The sequence below is a fragment of the Mesoplodon bidens genome (assembly GCF_964165515.1).
Source record: "Mesoplodon bidens genome assembly, chromosome: X".
Classification (NCBI taxonomy): Eukaryota; Metazoa; Chordata; class Mammalia; order Artiodactyla; family Ziphiidae; genus Mesoplodon; species Mesoplodon bidens.
Genome location: NC_138163.1, coordinates 87,673,048 through 87,694,073, shown reverse-complemented (window position 1 = coordinate 87,694,073; position 21,026 = coordinate 87,673,048). Strand labels below are relative to the sequence as shown.

The following is a 21,026-nucleotide window of genomic DNA, read 5'->3' as shown; positions in this document are numbered from 1 at the left end:
TACACCCCCCTCCCTCCCTTCCTACCCCCAGCCCCCGCCATCTAAAGTAGCCCTTCCCAGGGACCTGGCTTCACAAATCCCAGGTTTCAGGAGGACTCCAGCCAACAATAACGCTTGGTTCTTACTCTCCCTGGACCTGGACTAAAAATGGCTCTGATGATAGCCTACTTCTCATCTTTAGATCAGTCTTTGAGGGCCAGGGGAGAGCTCTTTGTCCTAGGTTATACGGAGACCTGAATCCTGAGTTCAAGGCCTGTGAACCCTGGCATGAATCCACACCACTCACACATACAAAGCATGAAAAGCTTTAGAAAGCAACTGAACATCTATGATCTTATTTGATCCTTACAAGCCCATGAGGCAAATATCCTCCTTCTACAGATCAAGAAACTGTGACATGATTTGCCCAAGGCTGTTCTCGTTAAGTGGTGGAGCTTGCCTGGAATCTAGGTCTTTGGGTAGCTTTTTCCTCTATACCAGAGCATCTCAGACTTCAGTGTGCATCAGAATCATGTGAAGGGCTTGTTAAACCAGATTGCTGGCCACCCTCAACATTTCTGATCCAGGCCAGGAGTGGGGTTCAATAATTTGCATGTCTATCAAGTACCCAGGTGATGCTGATATTACAAGAAACTCGTTCTACACCAAGCTGTTAACTTGTTCTCTCCTTAGGCAAATCCCTTCCCTTTTTCTCTGCCTTAGTGTCTCAATGTATAAAACGAGGGGGCTAGACCAGAACTATGATTTCTAAACTTTTTTTTAGCAGCAAAGCCCACTTTGAAAAAAAATCTTATATACAATACCAATACATACACAATAGATAAAAATCCAGGCTGCTTTAGAGAAGTGCTGGACAGAACCAAGAGCTTGCAGCACCCATCTCCCCACAGGGCAGATGCTGAGGCTATGTCCCAGAATACACATTTGCAAATCCCTTTAGGTGTGGCCTAGATACTCCTTGAGGGCTCAGTTAGATCTGACATTCCTGGATGCTAAGACTTAGCATTTGGCAGGAGAGGGAAGAGTTGGAGGGAAAGTGACTTTGCATTAACCTGTGCAGGAGACTGCTTGGCCCATGCCTGGTGCTTGGGTCCACACAGGATAGGAAATTGTAACCTTTTCAGCTGTTGGGCTCCTGGACCACTTTGATAATCTGATTAAACCTGTGAAGTGGCTCTAGAAAAATGATTACACATACATACCCACAAAGATATCCAGGATATCTTTTAAGAGGTGTTGGGGACTCCCTAGAGCCTTAACTAGTTGAAACCCTTGACTGGGCTCTGGCAGGACACTTACACTCAATTCCTCCTTGGCATTTTATAGCATATGCCCTCTCCTTCCTTTCACCATTCCTTGGCTCAGCCACTTCTAGAGCCAGCTTCTTGGCTGGAATGTGGCCTGGTTCTGTCCCTTGTTTCACCTTGTCTGGGCCCAAACGGGCCCCACAGATGCCCACTCTCTCACCCAGCTATCACTTTCCCAAGTTGGGGTGGGAGATACTGTAGCCAATCTTAACCTCAGTCAACCACCACCCTGGAAATATCACCCTGCCTGAGAAAAACAAACAACTTGTGTACACTGGGGCTTTCTTAAGACACTTAGCAAAGGCAGCAGATTACCATAATTGGTGGACTTTGTCCTTTTTCCGCCCGGCAGAGGGCTCTGACGGGTGAGACATATTTTATTCATCCCTGTCTCTTGGCAGCTCAGGGCTGACAGGGTAAGTAAGGCACTCTTGAGTGTCTGAAGGAGTTGGGTGACCATAGAAGAACTCTGGTTCAGTCCCTTAGACATTTCTGCGCTCCCGTGCATACCACAGGGAAGTCCACTTCATCTTTTCTAGGCAAAAAGGTGACAAAGAAAGGTTTCTCTTTGACTTTCAACTGCTGTTTGGTGCCCAGTGAGGGCAGGCAGGTAAATGAGTCAGAAGCCTGCTGAATAGCAACAGGAAGACCTGGGTCTTCCAGCTGTCAGGGAGGTTCTGAGCAGATTCCCCTGATGCTGGCTGGGCTTTATGGCCAACAATGCCTCTTCTGGGGCCTGATGCTTCCTAGTGAGCTGGCCCCACACTACATTCCAGTGAGGGGAGTGAATATGGTTTGAGTCAGAAAAAAGGCATAAAAGGGGCAGTGGACCCAGATCCTGCTCTGTTATGATCCCACCTTTTCCGGAGCCCCCAGAATAAAGGAAGAAGCACACAACCCCTCATCTCACAAACACCAGAACAGTTGCCTGTTTATTGTTTTTCAAAACAAAAAACAAAATGAAACAAAGCTAAACAAAACAAAACATATTCAAAAACCTACTGTGATTTTGGATCCTACTGTGATTTTGAAAGCTGAGCTGATATGGCTGATGCAGGCTGTCTCCCAGCTTGTTTTCTGGAGCATTAGGTGCACTGGGGGAGTGGGGGAGAGTGGGCTGTTGCCCCAGTAGCACTGGATGAACACCTGCACCAGGGCTGGCATCAGAAGAGCTGTAGGCCACTTTTGAGCCCATGCAGCTGGCCCTGGCTCCAGAGAAGGCCGTCCAAGTTGCCACCGTCATTGCTGCCGTTGCTGCAGTTGCCACTGCCAATGCTGCAGCTCAGGCCCAGGGTGCTGCAAAGAGAGGCGAGAGGGGAGGTCAGTCAGGGAAGGAGGCAGCTTTAGGCTCTGGAGGGGCTAAGGGTGCTCGATATGTGTGTGTCTATGGGAAGGGCCCACCCTCTTGCTTGGCTTTACAAAGAGACTGGAACACATCTGAGAAACCACTTCAAGATGGGCCCCAGGGGTGGCTCTGCCCTGCCCTCAGTTGAGGGAGGAGGGAGAAAAGGAGTGGAACTTTTCAAATGAAACTTTATATAGAACCCCAGTACAAAAACCAGATTAAAGCAGAGCTATTTGGGTTGAGGTAGGAAAGGGAGACCCGCACCACCTTACCCCCAGGAAGGTATTAAAAGTGGCTGCCTTAATAGGCTCTCTTCTAAGGCCCTAGATCTTGGGGGCCCAGAGGACCCTGGGCTGGATCCTTCCCACCCCAATAGCAGGTTAAGGGGCCCAAGGCCAGGCTTAGGCTGCAGGGCTAGGCCCAGCTCCCATCTCAGGATTGCAGAACTGCCCTAGGGAGAAGACTGCCCTCCTCCTCCCTGGCGCTGCTCAGAACACTCTTGCTTCCCCTGCTTCCTGCAGGTCAAAAGTCCTTCCAGGTAGATGGGGGTGACAGCTGAGAGCAAAGCCATCATCTTTCCTCTCAGGGAGATCCACGGTTACACTAATGCAGCTGAAAAAACCCTTAGAGATGATCTAGCCCCATCCCCTCCCATCACTCACCATCTCACAGACAAGGGAACTGAGGCTCAGAGATGAAAAGGGACCTGTTCAAGGCCACACAGCCAAGTCGGGGTGGAGCTGCGACAAGGAGCAGGGGCGGGCACACTGGCTCCAGCTGAGGAAGTCTCCCTACTACAGGGGGTGTGGGAGTGGGCCTCCTTCTGGATATAACAGCTCTACCTACCCACACTTCACCCTTGATACCTTGATGTTCATCAAGACAGCCCTACTCAAGGGAGAGGAGGTCTCTCTCTCAGACATGTGGGCCCCACTCCCAACTACAGACAGCCTGGCTTCCCCCACTGCCTCCTCTCCTCTCCAAGAGGCCTGCTGCCCTGGCTTACAACAGAGAGTCCATGACACTGCCTTGGGCCTGGCCTGCTGCTGGGGTCCCTGGGTTCCGTAGCCCTCTCTCTGAATGTCCAGAGGAAGAGGGGCTCATCTCCCATGAAGTGGGCAGGCAGCACAGGGACAGACTGTTTCAGGGGCCCACAGAGGTCTCTCTCTGGTACTCACAGGATTGTTCTGGTCACAATGGCCCCGCATTCCAGAATGTACAGGCCCTCTGGACGGGCTCCTTTGTGTTACCAGCAGAGCCCCTCAGCAAGGGCTGCTTGGTTCCTGCCTCCTTGATGACCCAAGGGCTCCTATGCCTGTGATCCAGAGATGAGTTTCGAGGGACAGCATGGAGCCCTGCATAGGCCTTGCTACCAAGATGCCTGGACAGTGCAAGGAGGCCTACTGATTACTCTGTGCACCTTTGGACAAATCCCTTCCCCTTTCTGGGCCTCAGTTTTCTCCTCAGGAACATGAAGAAGTTAATTAGAGCACCCGTTCTTGACTTTTTAGGAGTGGTGGATCCTTTAGAGAATCTGTTGAAAGCTATGGACCTCTCCCTTCCCCATACACACACACACACACATACATACACACAAACACACACACACACACACACATGCACGCATGCACAAACCAGATGCAATCTGAGAGGGATGCCAAGCCAGTTCTATGTGGCTGCCTCACTGGTCCCCCACACTAGGGGCTGGGACTCCTGGCAAGGGCCCAGCCAGGGACTGGAGCTTATATTTCACTCATTTAGGCCCTGACTGGGGACAGTTACCTCCCCCATCCACTCCACTCCACTCTGTGTCCTTCCCTTCCTCCCTCCCTCCTGTGGGAGGCAGAGAAAGGGGTGAGAAATCCTGCTGCTATGGGCACTCACCTAGTCTTGCATGTTGGGGGTTCCAGCCGCTGGTCTAACACTGGCTGGTCCAAAAGATACATGGTGTCATAATTCTCCAGCATAAGCTCTGATGGGTCCTCGGTCTGACCTGGCATTCGGCCTAAGGGGAAAGTGTCCCATCGTACATCTTCTGTGGAGCAAAGTGAGGAGGCAAGAGAGGGCTGATGAGCTAGTTCTCATATGGGTGCACAAGCCCACCTACTCTGTCCATCCACCCACCTTACTTAGCCTGCTCAGCACAGGCTGTGTATCTTCATCCTCACTCCTCTCTTCATCATTTCTCATCATTTCTCCTCCCCACCTTAGCACTCCCCGTCCCTTCCACACCCTCCCATACACTCTTCATGGTCCTTCTATGTGTTCACATGCAGCACCTCCACCACAGCCACCCCCAACCCCCGCATACCATGCACACAACTATCACAACTGTAGACATTTTTGTTCCTCTCCACTCTTCTTCTCCCATTTCCCCAAACACGTCCCTACACAGATACAGATGACACCTTCTTCAGACCTGGCTGTATCACTGCCTCAATCGCTCACCCTCACCGCTGTTTTCACACACGCATATATATATATATATATCCTGGAGAGTCTGGATGCCCCAGAATTCCCACCGCAACTCCTCCCCAAACTGAAAGATACCTCTGCATATCTGAATGACCTAGATATCCTACACATCTATGCACAACCACCCCTCCCCTCCCAACGTGTTTGAGCGCCACATCATTTCTTAGTAGCCTTGCCTTGAGAGATATACATATAGGCCCACATACCACCTCAGGGTGAACACTCTCTCAGCAGTTATCATGCTCTCCCTGCCCCCTGCAAGGTCTTGTTGCCCCAGATGTGCACACAAAGAACATCCCGCCTGTCTCATTGCATATCCCACCCCCTACAGATGCCTCAGTATACATACATAAGCACACAGACCAAACCCTCCACTCAACAAATGTTTCCAGTTTTACTCCCTGCCTCTCATACTTCTCATGCACAGGCACACGAACCAGAGATATTAACGTCCCTGCATCTCCACATATGTGTATACACATACAGAGGAAGTAACAGCAAGGGGGAGAGGGAAAGATTTCAGTGCCCTAGCCTTTCCACGTTCACAACCCCTCCCCGCCCCTGCCATACTCCACTTCGGAATGGACCATGTCAGGCACTCCCCACCCACTCTGTCCTATCACTTAAGTACCCTCCACACAGTATTATATTAAATTCCTTCCCCATCCTTACACTAGTGCATCCAGTGTTTTCAGGTGAAGCCTTCACTGGTGAGCTCCTCCAAGTAGATCCAGTTTCTGGCCTCCCGCATCTCCCTGGTACCCAAAGAATTCTCCCTGTCATTATGCCCCTGGCATTCTGGAAAGTATCAACCCTGGACTAGAGTCTTATGTTACTCAAAGAACCCCCCCAGGGAGGGCTGTACCTCTGCTTGCCCATCTCCCCATCCCTGGCTCTCTTACATGAAGGAAGTTGTGACTCTCTTAACACCCTGCATTACCCTATGCATACAAAGACACCTTTGTACACAGGGACCATTCCCCCATGTTTGTCACTGACCTGACCATCCTCCCTACTCCCAACCCTGTCTACATCACTGCCCTTGGCTCTCTAGCCTGATACCTTTGTACATGTCCCCTCAGTGATAGCACAGACCACATAGGCCATCTCAAGATGGCTGTTTCACTGCCTGTTCTCAGGCCTTTCCATATCCCCCCACCTCTTATTGTTTCCACTTCTCTCCCTCATACAGATGCCTCCTGGTCCCCATAGGTCTTAGCAACCCTGCCTCCTCTTCCAAAAACATATATGACCATGTGTGCATGTGTGCATGTATGCACAGATGCACATACAGCCCACTTCACACCTTCTCTTTTCACAACCCCTACTCTCTCTCTCTCTCTCTCACACACACACACACACACACACACACACACAATTCTGCCTGTCACTGCCCCTTCCTTCGAATATTTACAAACACAGCCCTCCTTGCTCTAAGAGATGCAAGCACATACCCATTCACACACACACACACACACACACACACATAAATATGTTCCCCCATCCGTAGCACTCAGGGTCTTTATGTCCCAGCCCTTCCACACACACGTCCATATAAGGGCAAAGACTTCACTTTCCCCCTAAGCTCTTTCACTGCTTCCCCTTTCTCTCCCTATTGTTCCCCACCATGCCTACCCCACACCATACCCAGTCCCAGCCCCAGGCTCCATCACATGGGCTGTGCCCCGTGTCTAACCCTGCCTCCAGCATGTACACATACACACATGCCCATGTGCACACATCAGACTGTTCATTCCTGCAGAGTCCCCCTGCCTTAAGGTTCCTGCTCCCCAAGCCAAATGAGGGCATTCAAAAAACCAACCTCAGGAGCTGACTCATGTTCCCCCACCTACCATTCAACCCCCTGCTCCCTCCTGGCTTTGTCTCACTAACTTGTATACTCACCAAAACACTGCACTGCTCCTTATTCTCCCCCTTCTGATCTCATTTCCACTTCCACTGACTGAATACCCCTGGGTTCCTTCTTTCTCATACACACAGAAAAATTCTGTCCTATCACCAACCAGCCTCCAAGTGTCCATACACATTCACATATACACAGAAAGCAGTATTCCTCGGCTCCTTGCCCTGATCACTGCACATGAAAAACACACGCAGAATCATACATATATCAACCACCTAACTCTAGCTTTCTGTGTTTTGCTGCCCAGTGCCCACACCCACACCAACCTCTCTGAATGTGCTCTCTGCATGAGGCAGCTGGCAGCATGACAGTGCTAAGGTCCCTGGCGCTCACATGCTCCATCTTAAGGGGGAGGGAAACCAGCTGTCATCCACACACCAGGCTGTCTCCCAGGCTTGCCTCATGCTAGCTACCTCCTGCTACTTTCCATCCTTTCTCTAGGGTGAAGGGAAGCCTCAAGAGCCAGCCAGAGAGGGAAGAGAGATGTGGGGAGAAAGTGGGTATCAGGCTTCTTACCTGAGCTAACTTGCCATGCAGAGCCCTCCAAAGCTCCTCTTTTCTGGGCCAGGAGCCTGGCATTCTCAGCAGTGGGGGACTCTTCCTCCATAGAGAAAGGCCCCACTTCCATCCTGTCTTCCTCCTCCTCATCTTCGTCGTCGTCGTCATCATCGTCGTCGTCGTCGTCGTCGTCGTCGTCATCGTCGTCGTCATCATCACCTTCCTCCCCCTCCTCCCACTTCTGGTCATCATTTTCCTCTTCCTCCTCCTCTTCATCATCCTCTTCCATCTGGTCTTCCAAGGCCTCTTGCTTCTCCTTCTCATCTTCCTTGGCATCATTAAGGCTGCCCTGTTCCTCCTGTTGCTGGGCTTCTCCTTCAGGTCCAGAGCTCGAGCCAGCTGGTTTGAGGCTCCAATACAGGCTGTCCAGTGTGTATGGAGACTTCCCAATGGGGGAAGCCTCTGAGCCCTCCTGCACCAGGTTGTTTTCTCCACTCTGGGTATAAATGGAACAGATGCGCAGCAGCTTCTCCTGCTCCTCGTCTGGCAGGACCTGCCCCATGGCTTTGAAGATGCTGAGCAGAGGGATGAAGTAAGAAAGATTCAAAATCTCAAGTCATTTTATATCCCAAAACTCCAGTTTGAATTTGGTCTCTGAGCTTCCAGACCTGCCTCTGAAATGCAGTGCAGTAGAGCAGACAGAACACAGATACAACAGGACCATGGACCCTGAATGAGCTCCGTAATTCATCTCTGTGGCTCACTTCCACTCTCAGTAAAATGAGGACAATAAGGGCACTGTATGTGCAATCTAATGGAACACTGTAGAAAGAGCACAGGAGTAAGGACAGTATATCTGGATTCTGGTTTCTGGCCCCAGCTCTGACTTGCAGACTTGTTACTGACTTGCAGCCTAATACCTGGGGAAACCCCATTTCCCAATCTGTGTAACAGGATGATTAGGACTAGATTCACTGATTATCTGCGAAAGGCAGGATCTGTGCACAAGAAATCGTACCCAAGTGAGCTGCTGTTACTGCTGGCATGTGTCCCATCCTGCTGGTATGCTTGGGTTGGGAGGAGACCTCTGTGGTCCAGACTTCTCCAAGACCAGCAGCTTCCACTCTGTAGGCACTCAGGATTGGAAAGTACCTTGAAGGCCACTTATCCAACCTCTCCATGCTGCTCTTTTCATTCCCTCCCCCCATTACATACACATGCCATGTTCCTTCAGAATTTTGAAGTTTCCTTTACTCTTTCTCTTGCTGGAATTGCTCAAATGCCTCTAGGATTTTTTGGTTCTCCTCCCAGTTTCCCACCCATCCATATCACTTCCAGTCTAGAGCATACACATCTGGAGACCTGGCTGTTTGGTTCAGTCCCATCTCCTGGAGGTCTTGCACTGGCTGTCTTTTGTCAACAAGGCTACTTTTTTCTCTTATAAGTTACTTATAAGATACAACTGTGCCCCAAATGTCATTAGGGTTCAAGAAAGACTTTCTGACTCCGTGGGAAAGATCAGGGGACTAAGACGGTCTTAGCATCCAGACTCCTACTTCATTTATTCCTCAAGCATGGAGTCAGCTCCCACCAAAGACGGCACTGCTGGCAATGAGACAGCAGAGTACAGTTCAGTTCAACAACATTTACTGAGGTTTGTTTGGGGCCTGGACTTGCATGGCGTGCTGGGGCACAGATGGCTAATGCAGAATCCTTGTCCTTGAAAAGCTTAGTCTGATAGAGGGAAGGAGACACTAGGGGAAATAGACATGGCAAGACAGAATCTCAGACTTGAGAAGTACTTGAGAGAATCAACATGACACAGTAGGTAGTGCCACCGAGTCAGATAGGGAGCAGAGGAGGAAGTTCACTTTGGGGCTGGGGTGGGGAGTAAGATGACCCATGCTCTTTCGGTCACAGTAAGGTGCCTGAAGGCCATCTAAGGGGAGATATCTGGCATGCGGTCAAACGCAGGATGTTGAATCTTAGGGGAAAGGCCTGAGCTAGATAAAGAGATTTGAGCTTTGGTATTTTACTGGAACTAGTAAAAAAGCACAGGCATTTGAAGGAGGGAGTGGTAAACAGCATCAATGCGGCAGACAGGCAATGGACAAGGGCCCCCTGGATTTGGTAATTAGGTCAAAGCAGCTCTGGGGATGAATGCCAAATTGCAGCAGCTTGAGGAGTAAGAAGGTAGTGAGGAAATTGAGACCGCTGAGTGCAGACTACTCTTTTGAGATGTTCTGATAGGAGAGGAAGGAGTGATAAGCTAGTGATAACCCAACAGAGGGATGCAGGGTCAAAGGAGACTTTGCTTGTGTTGTTGTTATTGTTGTCTGGTTTAAAGATAAGAAAAACTCAGGCACTGTTCACAGGTTGAAGAGTAAGAGCCAGTAGAGCAAGGGAGAGGCTGGGGTGAGGCCCCAGTGATGCTAGCAGAGGTAGCTCCAGAGCACAGGTGGAGAGGAGGCTTTGAGGTTGGGCAAGGCCACCTCACACTGAGACTGGCGACAACGTTGAGGGTAGCCGAAGATCAGTTCACGAGGGCTGGACCTCAGGTCAAGGGGGCCCTGCTGGAGGCCTCCATGTGCTTGAGGAAGCTAGGGTGAAATGGGAGGGGGGGTCGGGCTTGAGATCAGTGGTAAGGGTTTTCCGAACAGTCAGGAAACAGGAGAGAAAGTGGGCAGAAAACAAGTAAAAGTTCAGACAAGCAGAACTGAGGCCTGGCTTGAGATTAAAAATCACACCTCTGCAGTGGCAGCAATCCGCAGGGCTATGTGGTTTTCTCCAGCAGAGCTCAGCTACCCAGACTGAGGAGTGGGAGAAGCAGAGTGGGGAGGATCACTCCCAGCTCGGGGGTTTGCAAGTCAGACACGTCAAAGGATGGGCAGAGCTGAGGATGCTGATGATGGGTGGCTGAAGTGATCAACCACAGATAGGACTGAGGGGAAGCAAAATTGAGGCGGGTAAGAAATGGAGGGACGGAGGTCTGGAGGCAGGCAAAGAGCAGATGTTGTGGGATGCGAGGGTGAGAACTGGTAGGACAAGAGGTGGTGGTCACTGAGTGGGATGCTGGGATGTAAGCTTTCAGAGGTGGAATAGCTCAGTGATGGAAATGGGCTGCTGAGTGTAGTGGAGAATGAAGGTCACTGGAGGTGAGAGCTGCAGTGTCAGATGGGTCACTCAAATGAAACAGATATCATTCCAGAAAGCAGGAGGAGAATTGGGTGCTAAAGCCTTCCATGAGTATGAGGGAAGTGGCTCAGGGTCAGGAGATGACAGAAAAAAAGGGAGATAACCACAGGTATTTACGGGAACCAGCGCAATATTCAGTTTGACCGCAGCGCCCAGGGTAGACTGGGTAAAGGGGAATCACAGGAGGTATGGTTATCATGATAGGTTGGGGCAGAATCGGAAAGATCTTTGAATGTCAGGCTAAGAAGCCTAGACCTCATTAGGAAGGCAGTAAGGAGCCACTGAAGGTTGTTAAGCACCTATGAGAGGTATACTTTGGGAAGATAATAGAGACAGCACTGGGCGTAAAGTCAGAAGAATGGGTTCAATAATAAACAGCAGCTACCATTTATTGTGCACTTACTCTGTACAGGCCACTGTGCTAACCGCTCTAGGGGGGTTCTTGTCCATTTTCATACTGGACTCAGTTCGGCCACGTCTTAAGCTCTGTGATCTTAGGCAAGAATACCCTACCCCTCCCCTCTCTGGGACTCAATTCTCTCATCTGTTAGTAGGACGGGGACAGGACTAGGTGTCCTTGCAAGGGCTCGTCCAACTGTGCCATTCTAGGGCTGTGTGGCCCTGAGGCCTGCAGGGTCTCACCCTCTTACCGGATGGAATTCAAGAGACTTACAGCTGAAGGAGCTGGGGGCTGGCCCAGCAAGGTGAGCCCAAGCAGGACTCAACCACCTGGGGCCAGTCAAGGGAGGCAGGGCAGTTGAATAGCCTCCAGTTCTTCCTCGCTTCCCACTGGCTTGCAGAAAACCGGCGGGCGTTCCGTCCTGAGAGAGAAGAGAGGGCCTGAGGAGAAGGAACTAGAAAGCCCCCCACCCAATCTTGCACCTCGAAAAGCTTGGCTCTGCCCATCCCTGTCCCCCCAGACTCCGACTCCCCAGTCTATACCTCCTAACTGCTCAAGGTATTCAGGACCCTTTGCCCCAGTCCAGTTTACTTGGCTCTGAGAAGAAAAATGTGAAGGGAGATTTGTCCACTGCTGCTGCGGGGCCTTCTTGGGCAGACCTAAACCTTTCACAAGGGATGTGTCCTCCTGGTGCTATTCAGTCGAGAGCTGAGCACAGTGGCAGATGCTCTTGCCTGGGCTGCATTAGGCCCTGGGGCTAGGGCTAGTCTCCCTCACCAGTCTTGGTGTTAGCCACGATCAGTTCAATGGTCCATCTGAGGATGTAGGTGGGCCGGATCCCGGTGTCCCCCAAGGCTGGCAGCTCAGAGAGCATCCTTTCCAGCAGGGCCTGCGTGAAGGTCTGGGAGTGCAGGCCCCTGAGCAGGGGCTGCCAGAATTGAGAGAACGGCCTTGGCACCAGGACATCATTCAAGTCCACGTTTTCTGGTTTGTGAGAAACACCCATTGACAGGAAAAGGGGAGGCAGGGAGGGAGAGAGAAGGAGGGAAGAAGGAGAGGAGAGAAGAGGGCGAGAAAGGGAAAGAGAGAGAGAGAGAGAGAGAGAGAAGGAAGGGAGGAAGAGGAGGAGAGAGAGATGGAGAAGAAGAGGGGGTCCCACCAACAATAACAGAGTTGCCACCGCAGAACAGGAGGAAAGAGGAAAGTAGAACAGCGGGGAGAGAAACCAGTTAGTATCTGGTAAACAACAACTGACTCAAAATAGAATATAAAAGAAAAAGAGCTCTGGTTCTAGCTTCGGCTTTGTCAATAACTCACTGTGTGACTTTGGGTCAGTACCTTCCCCTCTCTGGACCTCAGTCTGCCCATCTGTAACATGAGGATGTTGGACTAGATGACCTCACAAGGCCCTTCCAGTTCTGCTGTTCTAGCTCTCTAGCAAGTGGCTAGATCACAATTAACATGGCACAATAATGGCATTAAGACCCCCACCCCCACCCCAGCCCACCCCAGCCCACCTCACCCCACCCAATTCCAGGCCACCTAAGGATAGCCCAACAACTACTTATCAGTGGTGCTACATGTTCTGCTCAGCCAAGAGGGCTTCCAGTAGCTATGGAACAGCAGTAAACAGCCCTTACCTCCCAGTCCAGAGCCACCCAGCCCACCCCTGGTGTTCTTGCCCAGGATACACAGTACCCTAAGGCTGCATCGAGCCTCCAGGACCCTACCTTCGTAGTCTAACTGCAAAGCTGCCAACTGTTCAAATGTGGGGATGAGAAAGCCGTCATCCAGAAAAGCATCTAGCAGAGCCTCCCTGGAGCAAGAGGACACTAAATTAAGTAAACGGAAACAGGCAGAAGACCCTCTCCTACTCCCCTACCCACTCCCAAGGCAGCTAATGCCTCTGACTCAAATGGCCAAACCAGCATGGGGGAAAAGGAAGGCAGCTGACAGTTGGTCCTCAGGCCTCAGCCTCCCTGAGTCAGGGGCTGAGCCAAAGACTGGGATCTGTGGGTTTTCAACAAGCATTTACCAAGCACAGGCAAATCTAAGGCCCATAACAAGGGCAGTAGTGGCTTAACAAGCCCGAAAGCACAGATGAAGAAAAGTCCCAGGCCCACAAAGGAGTTAAATGCCTGAGGTTATAGGGTCAAGGGCTTTTAGACTTTAGTTCCTGCTCAGTCGTTGTTTCCCTTGACAGTCCTCCAGTCTCCTACCCCTCCCCTTCGCCCTGGTTACCCTCTTTCAGATCTTACAAGCAGAAACTTTGGGGACTCAATTGCTGGGCCAAATATTATATTATCCTCATTCCTACGGCCCCCAAGAACCCAGAACTAAGATACAGAGTTTAAGAGTATAAGCTATAGGGGTAATCTCTCAACCCCGTCTAGCTCAAACCAAAGCCAGCAACACCCAGCTGTCTCCTCCAGAGGTAGCAGTTCCCTATAAGAGGCTCTCCTAGCTGACTGGGCTGAGGGGGAACAAGAGCTCCCAAGGTGTCTCAATGTCTGGAGGGTTGTCATGCTCAGATCCCTCCCTCTACCAGGCCCAAGGAGGAAAGAGTTGTCCTTCCGTCCATCTCCCATCTCCTCAGGTCAGTATGCAGGAAGAGCACTTAAAACAGTCAGCCAGTTGCCTGCTCAGCATGACCAGGCAGACACTACTGTATAGCACAAGCATAGTTTTCCAAGCTACTGAGGGGGCCACCACTCACCCCGTTACTGAAGGGTACAGCTAAGAAGCCTAGGCTGGGCAGACACTGATAAAACACCTTTGGAACTACTGGTATCCCGGGAATAAAGAAGACGCCAGGGACAATCTTAACCTGCACTGCAGGGTCCCCACCCAGGCCCACTCTGCCACATACACCACCTTCCTATACTCTCCGCTCCATCCCAGATTCTTTCCATCCTCTTCCCAAAGCCCTTTCCAGCTGAATGTAGGTAGCAAGACCCAAAGAGCCAGGGAGGAAAGGAATGGATAGACACTGTCTGCTCTGACTGAACTGAGTACTATTTTGAGGGGAAAATAAGGCTCATGGCCATACTGGGTGGGTCAGTGAGGACTTAGTCTTTGGAGGATCCAGGCCCTGGGAAGGCCCCTCCTCTCTCTCCTCAACCACAGTTATCCAGGGGATGTTGATCCCCTCTAACAGCAGCTCAAGAGACCAGCAGTGCCTACCATATATCTTTTACCTCAAACTCGGACAAGAGATCGGCAGTGAAAAAGCAAAAGATTAATGGCTTTTCCTAGTTGCCAAGAGCTCCACATACCACTGGACAAACAGGAACAAAGCTGGCCAGGGGATGGATGACAGTAGACATTCCTGCCTCTGGCCATTTCAGTTACTCAGAGTAGGCAAACCCCACCTGGTAGCTGGCGGGGCTTGGGGAAGAGGATCATGTGAAATGCAGGGTCACCCGTGGGGGGGTCAAGATTATCCCTGGGATTTCCTACAGCAGAGGTTGGCAAGCTGGGATATGAAAACCAATTTCAGTGAGGCTGCTACGCTCTACCCTAGAGAGTAGGCAGCCCCTGATTACCTAGTTACACACCTGTTCTCCCATGTAATGCCCTTGAGCTCTGCCAGGATGCATTCTACAGGTCGGGACAGGTTATTCCACGCCTTAATAGCTTGAGGTAAATATCTAAATTTCTCCAACACCTGCCAGCAAAGAGGGTCCCATCAGAAGGCTGGTTCAGCCAGGTAACACCCCCCCATCCCTCCAGGATTCCTTCTCATAGGACCTCTCAGCATGTCCCTTCAGGGGATATGGCAGGGTATGCAGAGGTGAGCCCACGATGTCCCTATTGGTCCTGCAACTAAAAATATCCTGACCCTCAGACTCCATCCAGACTTTCTCTTCTTCCTCCCTCCCCACCCCCCAAATTCCCTTGTTATTGTGGCTGTCAATAACCAGATAATCCAATACATAGATATCCAATGGGGGCATTTGGTTGGAGTTGGGCAGAGACCCTTGGACCAAGGGGTGAAAGGAAGCAATGGGTTATGGAAGAAAGTGAATCAGGAGACTCAGGTTCTTGTACTGGTTCTATCACTAACTGCATATGTGACCTTGGGCCAGTCATTTCACTCATCCGTGCCTTCAATTTCTTCATCTGTGAAAAGGAAGGGTTGAGGTGAAAGGTTTCTAAGCTTACCTCCCTTCCTGCTAAAACAGCACCCCTCAAGCTCACCTGATCTAGGAAGGTTCTTGGACGCCATCTGCTGATCGGCTGTAGTACCGCAGGTCTATGCAACCACCTAAGCCCTGTTGTTCCCTACCACCCGGTGGGACCGATTATCCACAAACTTCCAGTGATGTGGAGGATCAGCCAACTGGGCTCTTCTCCTCTTGTCTCCTTCCTATTTCCCCCCTCTCTCTTTCCAAGAAGAGCTTTGGAAGAGCTTTCCAAGCTTTGCCACTTTTCTTTCAATTTCATTCTCAAGACTTCTCTCAGGTAGCTGGCAAGAGGGAAGAAATGGCTGGGGCAGATGAGAACAGGCCAAGTCAAGGGCACTTTCTTACCTTATACTGCTCCTCTTCATAGGATACCAGCAGTTCTCGGGCTCTTTCTGAAAACAGAATAGGGAAACAGATAGAGCAGCCAGCCCTGTGCCTTGCTCCTGATGGAATTTTGAGCCCTCTGACCTCATTTCTTGAGTTGTAAATTGGGAACTAGAATTCTTGGCTCTCCTGCCTCACGGGGCTCAAGGAAGATGATTTGTGACAGTAATTGTTTTAAGCTAAGCCTCACTACAACCCCAGAGGAAATACTGAGCCAGGGAAATAACCAGAGTCAACCGTAAGCCTGAGTCTTCCAAGCTCATGGGCCCCTTTCTGTATCAAGGACACCTACCATACAACTCTTTATGTCTCAGAGCCTTTTGCCAATGCGGATCAACCTCTTTGTTGCCTTCGCTGTCTCCATCAGCCTTAATATCCAGCTCTGCACCTTTCTCCTCAACCTTAGGCTCTGGTTTCTGTTCTGTGATGTCATCAATGACAATGTTCTTATCTTCCTCTTGGTCTTCTTCATCTGTCTCTTCCCTGTCCTCCTCCAACTCCCAGGTCTCTCTTAGGCTGTTCTCCAGTTGGCGGCACCAGTAGGTCTTCTGGAGCCAATCCAGGACAAAGTAACAGCCTAAAGGAGGGGAGGAAGGAAGGCAGTGCCATAGTAACAGCCCAGGCAAGCAGCTCCTAGCAGGCCTCCAGCCTCATCTTGCAAACATTATGGGGAGGCCCCAGGTAAGAGGCTTGGCTCCAAGGAGGCACAAATCTCAAATATCTAGAAGCAGTCCCTCTTGCTCTGGGTTATCCCCCAGTTCTTTGCTTCCTCCCACTCACCAGCACATTTCCTAGAAAAAACTTATACCAGACTTGAAGATGGGATGTCAAAAATGGCACGGGGCTAGCAAGTGGGAGAACAGAGACCCCTTAAAGTTTGTGTCCAAGGCAAATGCCTCACTCACCTCACCCTAGTCTCAGCTCTGACCCCAAGTGAAGACCCTCCTCCCTCTCTCTCCCCCAACAGTGCCACCTAGCCCAGGCCTCGGGGCTTAACTGTGATAGGTATACTCCCTGGGGACTCACCCCTGCGGCAGTCATTTATATGGGGCATTTTCTTGTGGGTCAACTCATGGCGAAGTTCCACAATCCAATCTGGAATGTTCACCTGATTGTGGGGGAGGGTGTGAGTGCAGAAAGTAGAAAATATTAAAGCAGAAAGGGCCACAGAGATGAATTAACCTGGCTTCTCCCCATTTTACAGATAGAGAAACTGAGCTCCTGAGAGGAGGTTCCGTTCTTAGTGGCAGAGCCAAGATTAGAAACCAGGTCTCCTGATTCTCTTTACGCTCTGTGGAAGTGATCTTGAAAATCGGAAGACACTCGCCTCCCCCAACCACCAACTACCCTCCTCCAATGAAGAGATTCCTGTGAATGAGCATTAACAATCACCTTCTTCAGCCTCCCTCTGCCCTTGTCTGTACCAGTTGCTCTCCCAGGGTACCCTTTACTCTCCCCTCTCTTCCTCCCTTCCTCCTTCTCTCCCAGACCTCCTCCAGGAAGCTTCTTTTGATGGCTGAGAACTTGTTTGCCATCTGGATCTCTACACACCTCCCATACTCACTCAAGGCAGGAATGTCTTGCATTTTCACCCTGCTTGGCTGAGTTTGTCTCCTCCTTCAGACTGTCAACCAGAGGGCAGGCACTTTAACTGCCACCTCTTTCCTGTCCCCACTCAGGGGTGCATTGGGGTGCTTCAGCCTCACCTGGGCCACTCCCAGCAAGCTGGGCAGGCCAAGCCCACTGAAGATAGCAGCCATGAGCAAGGGAACAACTCTGCTTCTTTCAAGCTGGAAGCTGAGGCTCCGGGGTTCTTGCTGGGCTTGGCTGACAGTGGTGGGATGAGCTAGTCTGACTGTACCCACATCACCCCATGCCCCATTTAGTGAGTCCTCCTGAGAAGAGAGAATTTAGCAAGGCCACTTTATCATACACACCTCCTGAGCCAGGAACTTGAGAGGGAGCTTGGCAAACTTTGTCTTCCTCTCCGAGATAAGGTTCACAAACCTGAGTGTGCGGGAGAAATAAGTGGCATAGCCCAAGTAACTGTTTTATTCAAAGCAATGGGGCTTTAAAACACCTTGCTGAGTTACTGACACCTTGCATTTCCACAACCTTTCCAATGACTGTTTTGTCCTGTTCTTATGGTTGGTGTCAGCCAGAGCAGGAATGGTTCCATCCAGTCTAACATTTACTGAGACTCTGCCCTGTACTGAAGCCATACAAATGAATAAGACACTGCTCTGGCCTTGAAGAGTTCAGTCTAGGACAAATAATCATGACATAATATAACATATTATGCTAGAACATAATACGTTATAAATGCTACAACAAAGGACTACATCAAATGACACGGGGAGCACAGCTAAACAATGGAGAAGGTAAGAAGAGCTAGGGAGGACCTCAAGGCAGACAAGGCAAACAGTATGAGCTAAGCAAAGACGCTGACAGATGAGAAAACTCAGAGGCAATCTTTTTCCTAGTGTACATGATACAGCTAGAACCACTCTGAGTCACTTTGTAAATCAGGAACTCCTGGCCCATGTCTCCATTTCCACAGTTCAGTAACCGTTCAGTGTTCATGGAGAGAATGGAAAAAAGGTGTAGATAGGGGTAGGATTAGAAAATCCACATTAAATCATGGCCAAGGACATTGAACCATGCAGAAAAGTTCCTCTGGGTTAAAGAGTAAAAGGGGGAAAGTAAATCAAACTGTCAAGGCTGGAAGAGACCCATAGAGACCACTTGGTCTGAACCACTCCCACCCAACATTCCAAAGAGAGGGGAAGAAAAACGGAAGAAAGAAGGCTCTCAGGAAAAAAGAAGAATGTGCGTTAACAGGGGGACACCAAAATCTGTCACAGCAAGCAATCACAAGGTGACCCATACACAGGGACACACAAGGCTTTTTGCTTCAGGTAGAACCCCAAGCCAAACTTTGCTTATCATGTGCTAAGCCCACACCCCGCCCCTCAAAAAACCACCCCCCACACCCCTACCCATGTAGGTCTTACCTGACCAATGCCATGCCATAGAGCAGTCTAAGTTCATCAGTGCCCAAGCCACCAGTTACATCCATGAGCTTACAGCGTACCAGGTCAGCAGTAGAAGCCACTGCCAGGGGGAGTTCGTTGCCTAACCTAAAGGGCCACAGTCCAGCACCATCATAAAGGTCCTTTACACAGGCCCACCCTCCATCTCAGAACCTAGGTTGTAGGTTATTGCAATTATATACCGGCTCAAGAGTGCGTGGATAGACACAAATCAAGAAGCTGGGAAGAGGGAGGGTAATGTCCCTGGGATCCAATACTACACAGGACATGAGAGGCTGGTTTAGGGCATACAAAGGATATCTAACTGCTACACAGCCAATCAATAATTAAGCGTGGGCACACCCCTTTCTTTCACCCTGAAACCCTCAACTCATTCACCTAGAAAAGACCTTATTCTTGGAGACATTAGCCCCTTGTCTGCTCCCAACTAAATCTTACCAACTGGACTTAAGTGCTCCATTCAAACATGCTTTTGCAGGCAAGCTCCCCCCACCCCACCCCCTTCCTATTTCGAATCAGAAATCCACCCTAGAGTGCTACTCTTTAAGACCAGGCTGGCTCAGCCACAGCGGTGCCCTCTCATCGGCACCCACCCCAAGATGCGAGAAGGTAAGGGTCAAAGCTCACAGACTTGACAAAAGGGCTGTTGAGGCACATCCCGTTTCTTTCCGCAAAAGGGATTAGTGCACGAGCTTGGCTGCGACCTTCCCCCGGGCACTTGGGAGACAAGCAATGCCCAAACCACGCGTAGGGGGGCCATTAGGCATTTAGGAGAAAACTGGGTAATAAGGCCTTACGGAAATTCTACAAAGGAAGAGGTGAAGTGCCACCAGCGCGCAGGCAGGAGGGCTAAGCCTGCCGCCTTACCTGCTCCTCCACACGGTGATGCGATTCAGCGCGTACCGCTGCAATTTATGGTCGTCAGAGAACAGATACACTGTCACCTGATCCCACTCGGCCCTACTGAGCCAGGCGACCACGATGCGCTGGGCCCAGAGTGGCGGCGACCCTTTCTCTTTGATGCACTTCCCGCACCACGCACTCCACACGCGATCCATCCCCCGGGGACTCAGGCCTGGCTCAATCCCGGATTCCTAGCAGACACCGGGCTCGTTGTCAGGCTTTGGGCCACCGCACTCCGAACAGCCTCCAGCTCAACGTGCTACCCTCACTCCAAACCGCCGCCGCACCAGCAACCAGTGGGAGTGTGACCCAAACGCAAGCCCGCCTCCCACCGTTAGCACGGCAAATCGAAACGCGAGAGCTAGAGGCTGACCTAACTACAAATGTCTGGAACGGCCTCTCCGACCGGAAGTGTTCTTTCCTCAAAGCAACCGTACCAGCTGCAAGCGTTCAGCCTCAAGGTTCCTCTAATTTCCTGGTTGCTAACCGGATTCTGTCCCAGACCCGGAGGGACACTTCTGGACTGCAGGAGAAATTTTAGTTTGCACCCCCTGGCGGGAGGGGGAGGGATTGTGGTCGTCCAGTGTACTGGAAATGCGCTTATGTTTTCATTGCCATGAATCAATACCTGATCCAGTAAAACACTATGGACTCTAAAGCAAGACTGCAGAGCAAATATCTAGTATCTAAATATCTAAAGTTGGGTTAAAAAAATCTGCTGGGTTTCCCATCTGTACAGTGAGGAGCTTAGACTGAGTGATCTCTAGGTTCTTTTCCATAACTGAAAATTGTAGGATTTTACTCTGCCAGCATTCCACTGCTATGTTGGTTTCAACATCCACAAAGGTATACTTAGTTTTTATGCACAATTCCTTGGGATTCTGGAGTTCTGGAGGGGAAAGCAATATTATGAAACCCTTCTGATTTTATGGGTTGGCTAAAATATGTTCAAGACTCTGTCCCAATCTTTCTCACAGAAGTTATTTCCCAATCTAACACATGAGAGAGAACTGTTGCTAACACTCTAACAGCATTGCTGGGAGTAACTCTTTTCCACTTTACAGCAATAAATTCCAATCCATTCTCTATATGTGCTTCTTTCTCCAGCCATCTTCTCCTAAGATCTAGTCTGCCCATGGTTCTTGAATGATAGTTACTCTGTCCTGAGTAGCCATGCCAAACAGTAGGCCAGGTGTCTTCCAGAAACCAGATACCCTCTCCATGTTCAGGCTCTTAGCTGTGTGCAGGCAAAGACAGGGAGATGGCTTATATGACCCCTTAAGATTCAATCCAGTCAGAGGAGTTGCCAGGTCTACAGGAATCATTCATGAACATTTTGGTTTAGAGGATATTTT

The 21,026-nt window shown here is 50.4% G+C and overlaps 1 protein-coding gene across 3 annotated transcripts; it reads right to left on the bottom strand.

Annotated features, from left to right (window-relative positions):
- Positions 1 to 2,208: 2,208 nt before the first annotated feature.
- LAS1L (LAS1 like ribosome biogenesis factor) lies at positions 2,209 to 20,075 on the bottom strand. 3 transcript variants are annotated; one of them, XM_081222798.1, is made up of 14 exons: positions 19,636 to 20,075; positions 18,730 to 18,855; positions 17,653 to 17,722; positions 16,742 to 16,823; positions 16,008 to 16,292; positions 15,677 to 15,723; positions 14,702 to 14,811; positions 12,875 to 12,960; positions 12,462 to 12,512; positions 11,922 to 12,128; positions 11,418 to 11,565; positions 7,568 to 8,124; positions 4,537 to 4,687; positions 2,209 to 2,603 (listed from the first exon to the last, which is right to left on the bottom strand). In XM_081222798.1, the coding sequence occupies exons 1-14, from the start codon at positions 19,824 to 19,826 to the stop codon at positions 2,471 to 2,473; spliced, it is 2,244 nt and encodes a 747-aa protein (XP_081078924.1). In that variant the 5' UTR covers positions 19,827 to 20,075; the 3' UTR covers positions 2,209 to 2,470. The 3 variants fall into 3 exon arrangements, with proteins under 3 accessions (XP_081078924.1, XP_081078925.1, XP_081078926.1); XM_081222799.1 differs by lacking the exon at positions 12,462 to 12,512; XM_081222800.1 differs by lacking the exons at positions 11,922 to 12,128; positions 12,462 to 12,512.
- Positions 20,076 to 21,026: the final 951 nt, after the last annotated feature.

Bases quoted from the DNA above. Each gene is read 5' to 3' on its own strand.
- LAS1L (XM_081222798.1), bottom strand. From the start codon at position 19,826: ATGGATCGCGTGTGGAGTGCGTGGTGCGGGAAGTGCATCAAAGAGAAA. The intron at 18,856-19,635 runs GTAAGGCGGCAG...GTGGCCCTTTAG, and splicing joins ATCACCGTGTGGAGGAGCAG to GTTAGGCAACGAACTCCCCC. The intron at 2,604-4,536 runs GTGAGTGCCCAT...CTCTCTTTGCAG, and splicing joins CCCCCAACATGCAAGACTAG to CACCCTGGGCCTGAGCTGCA.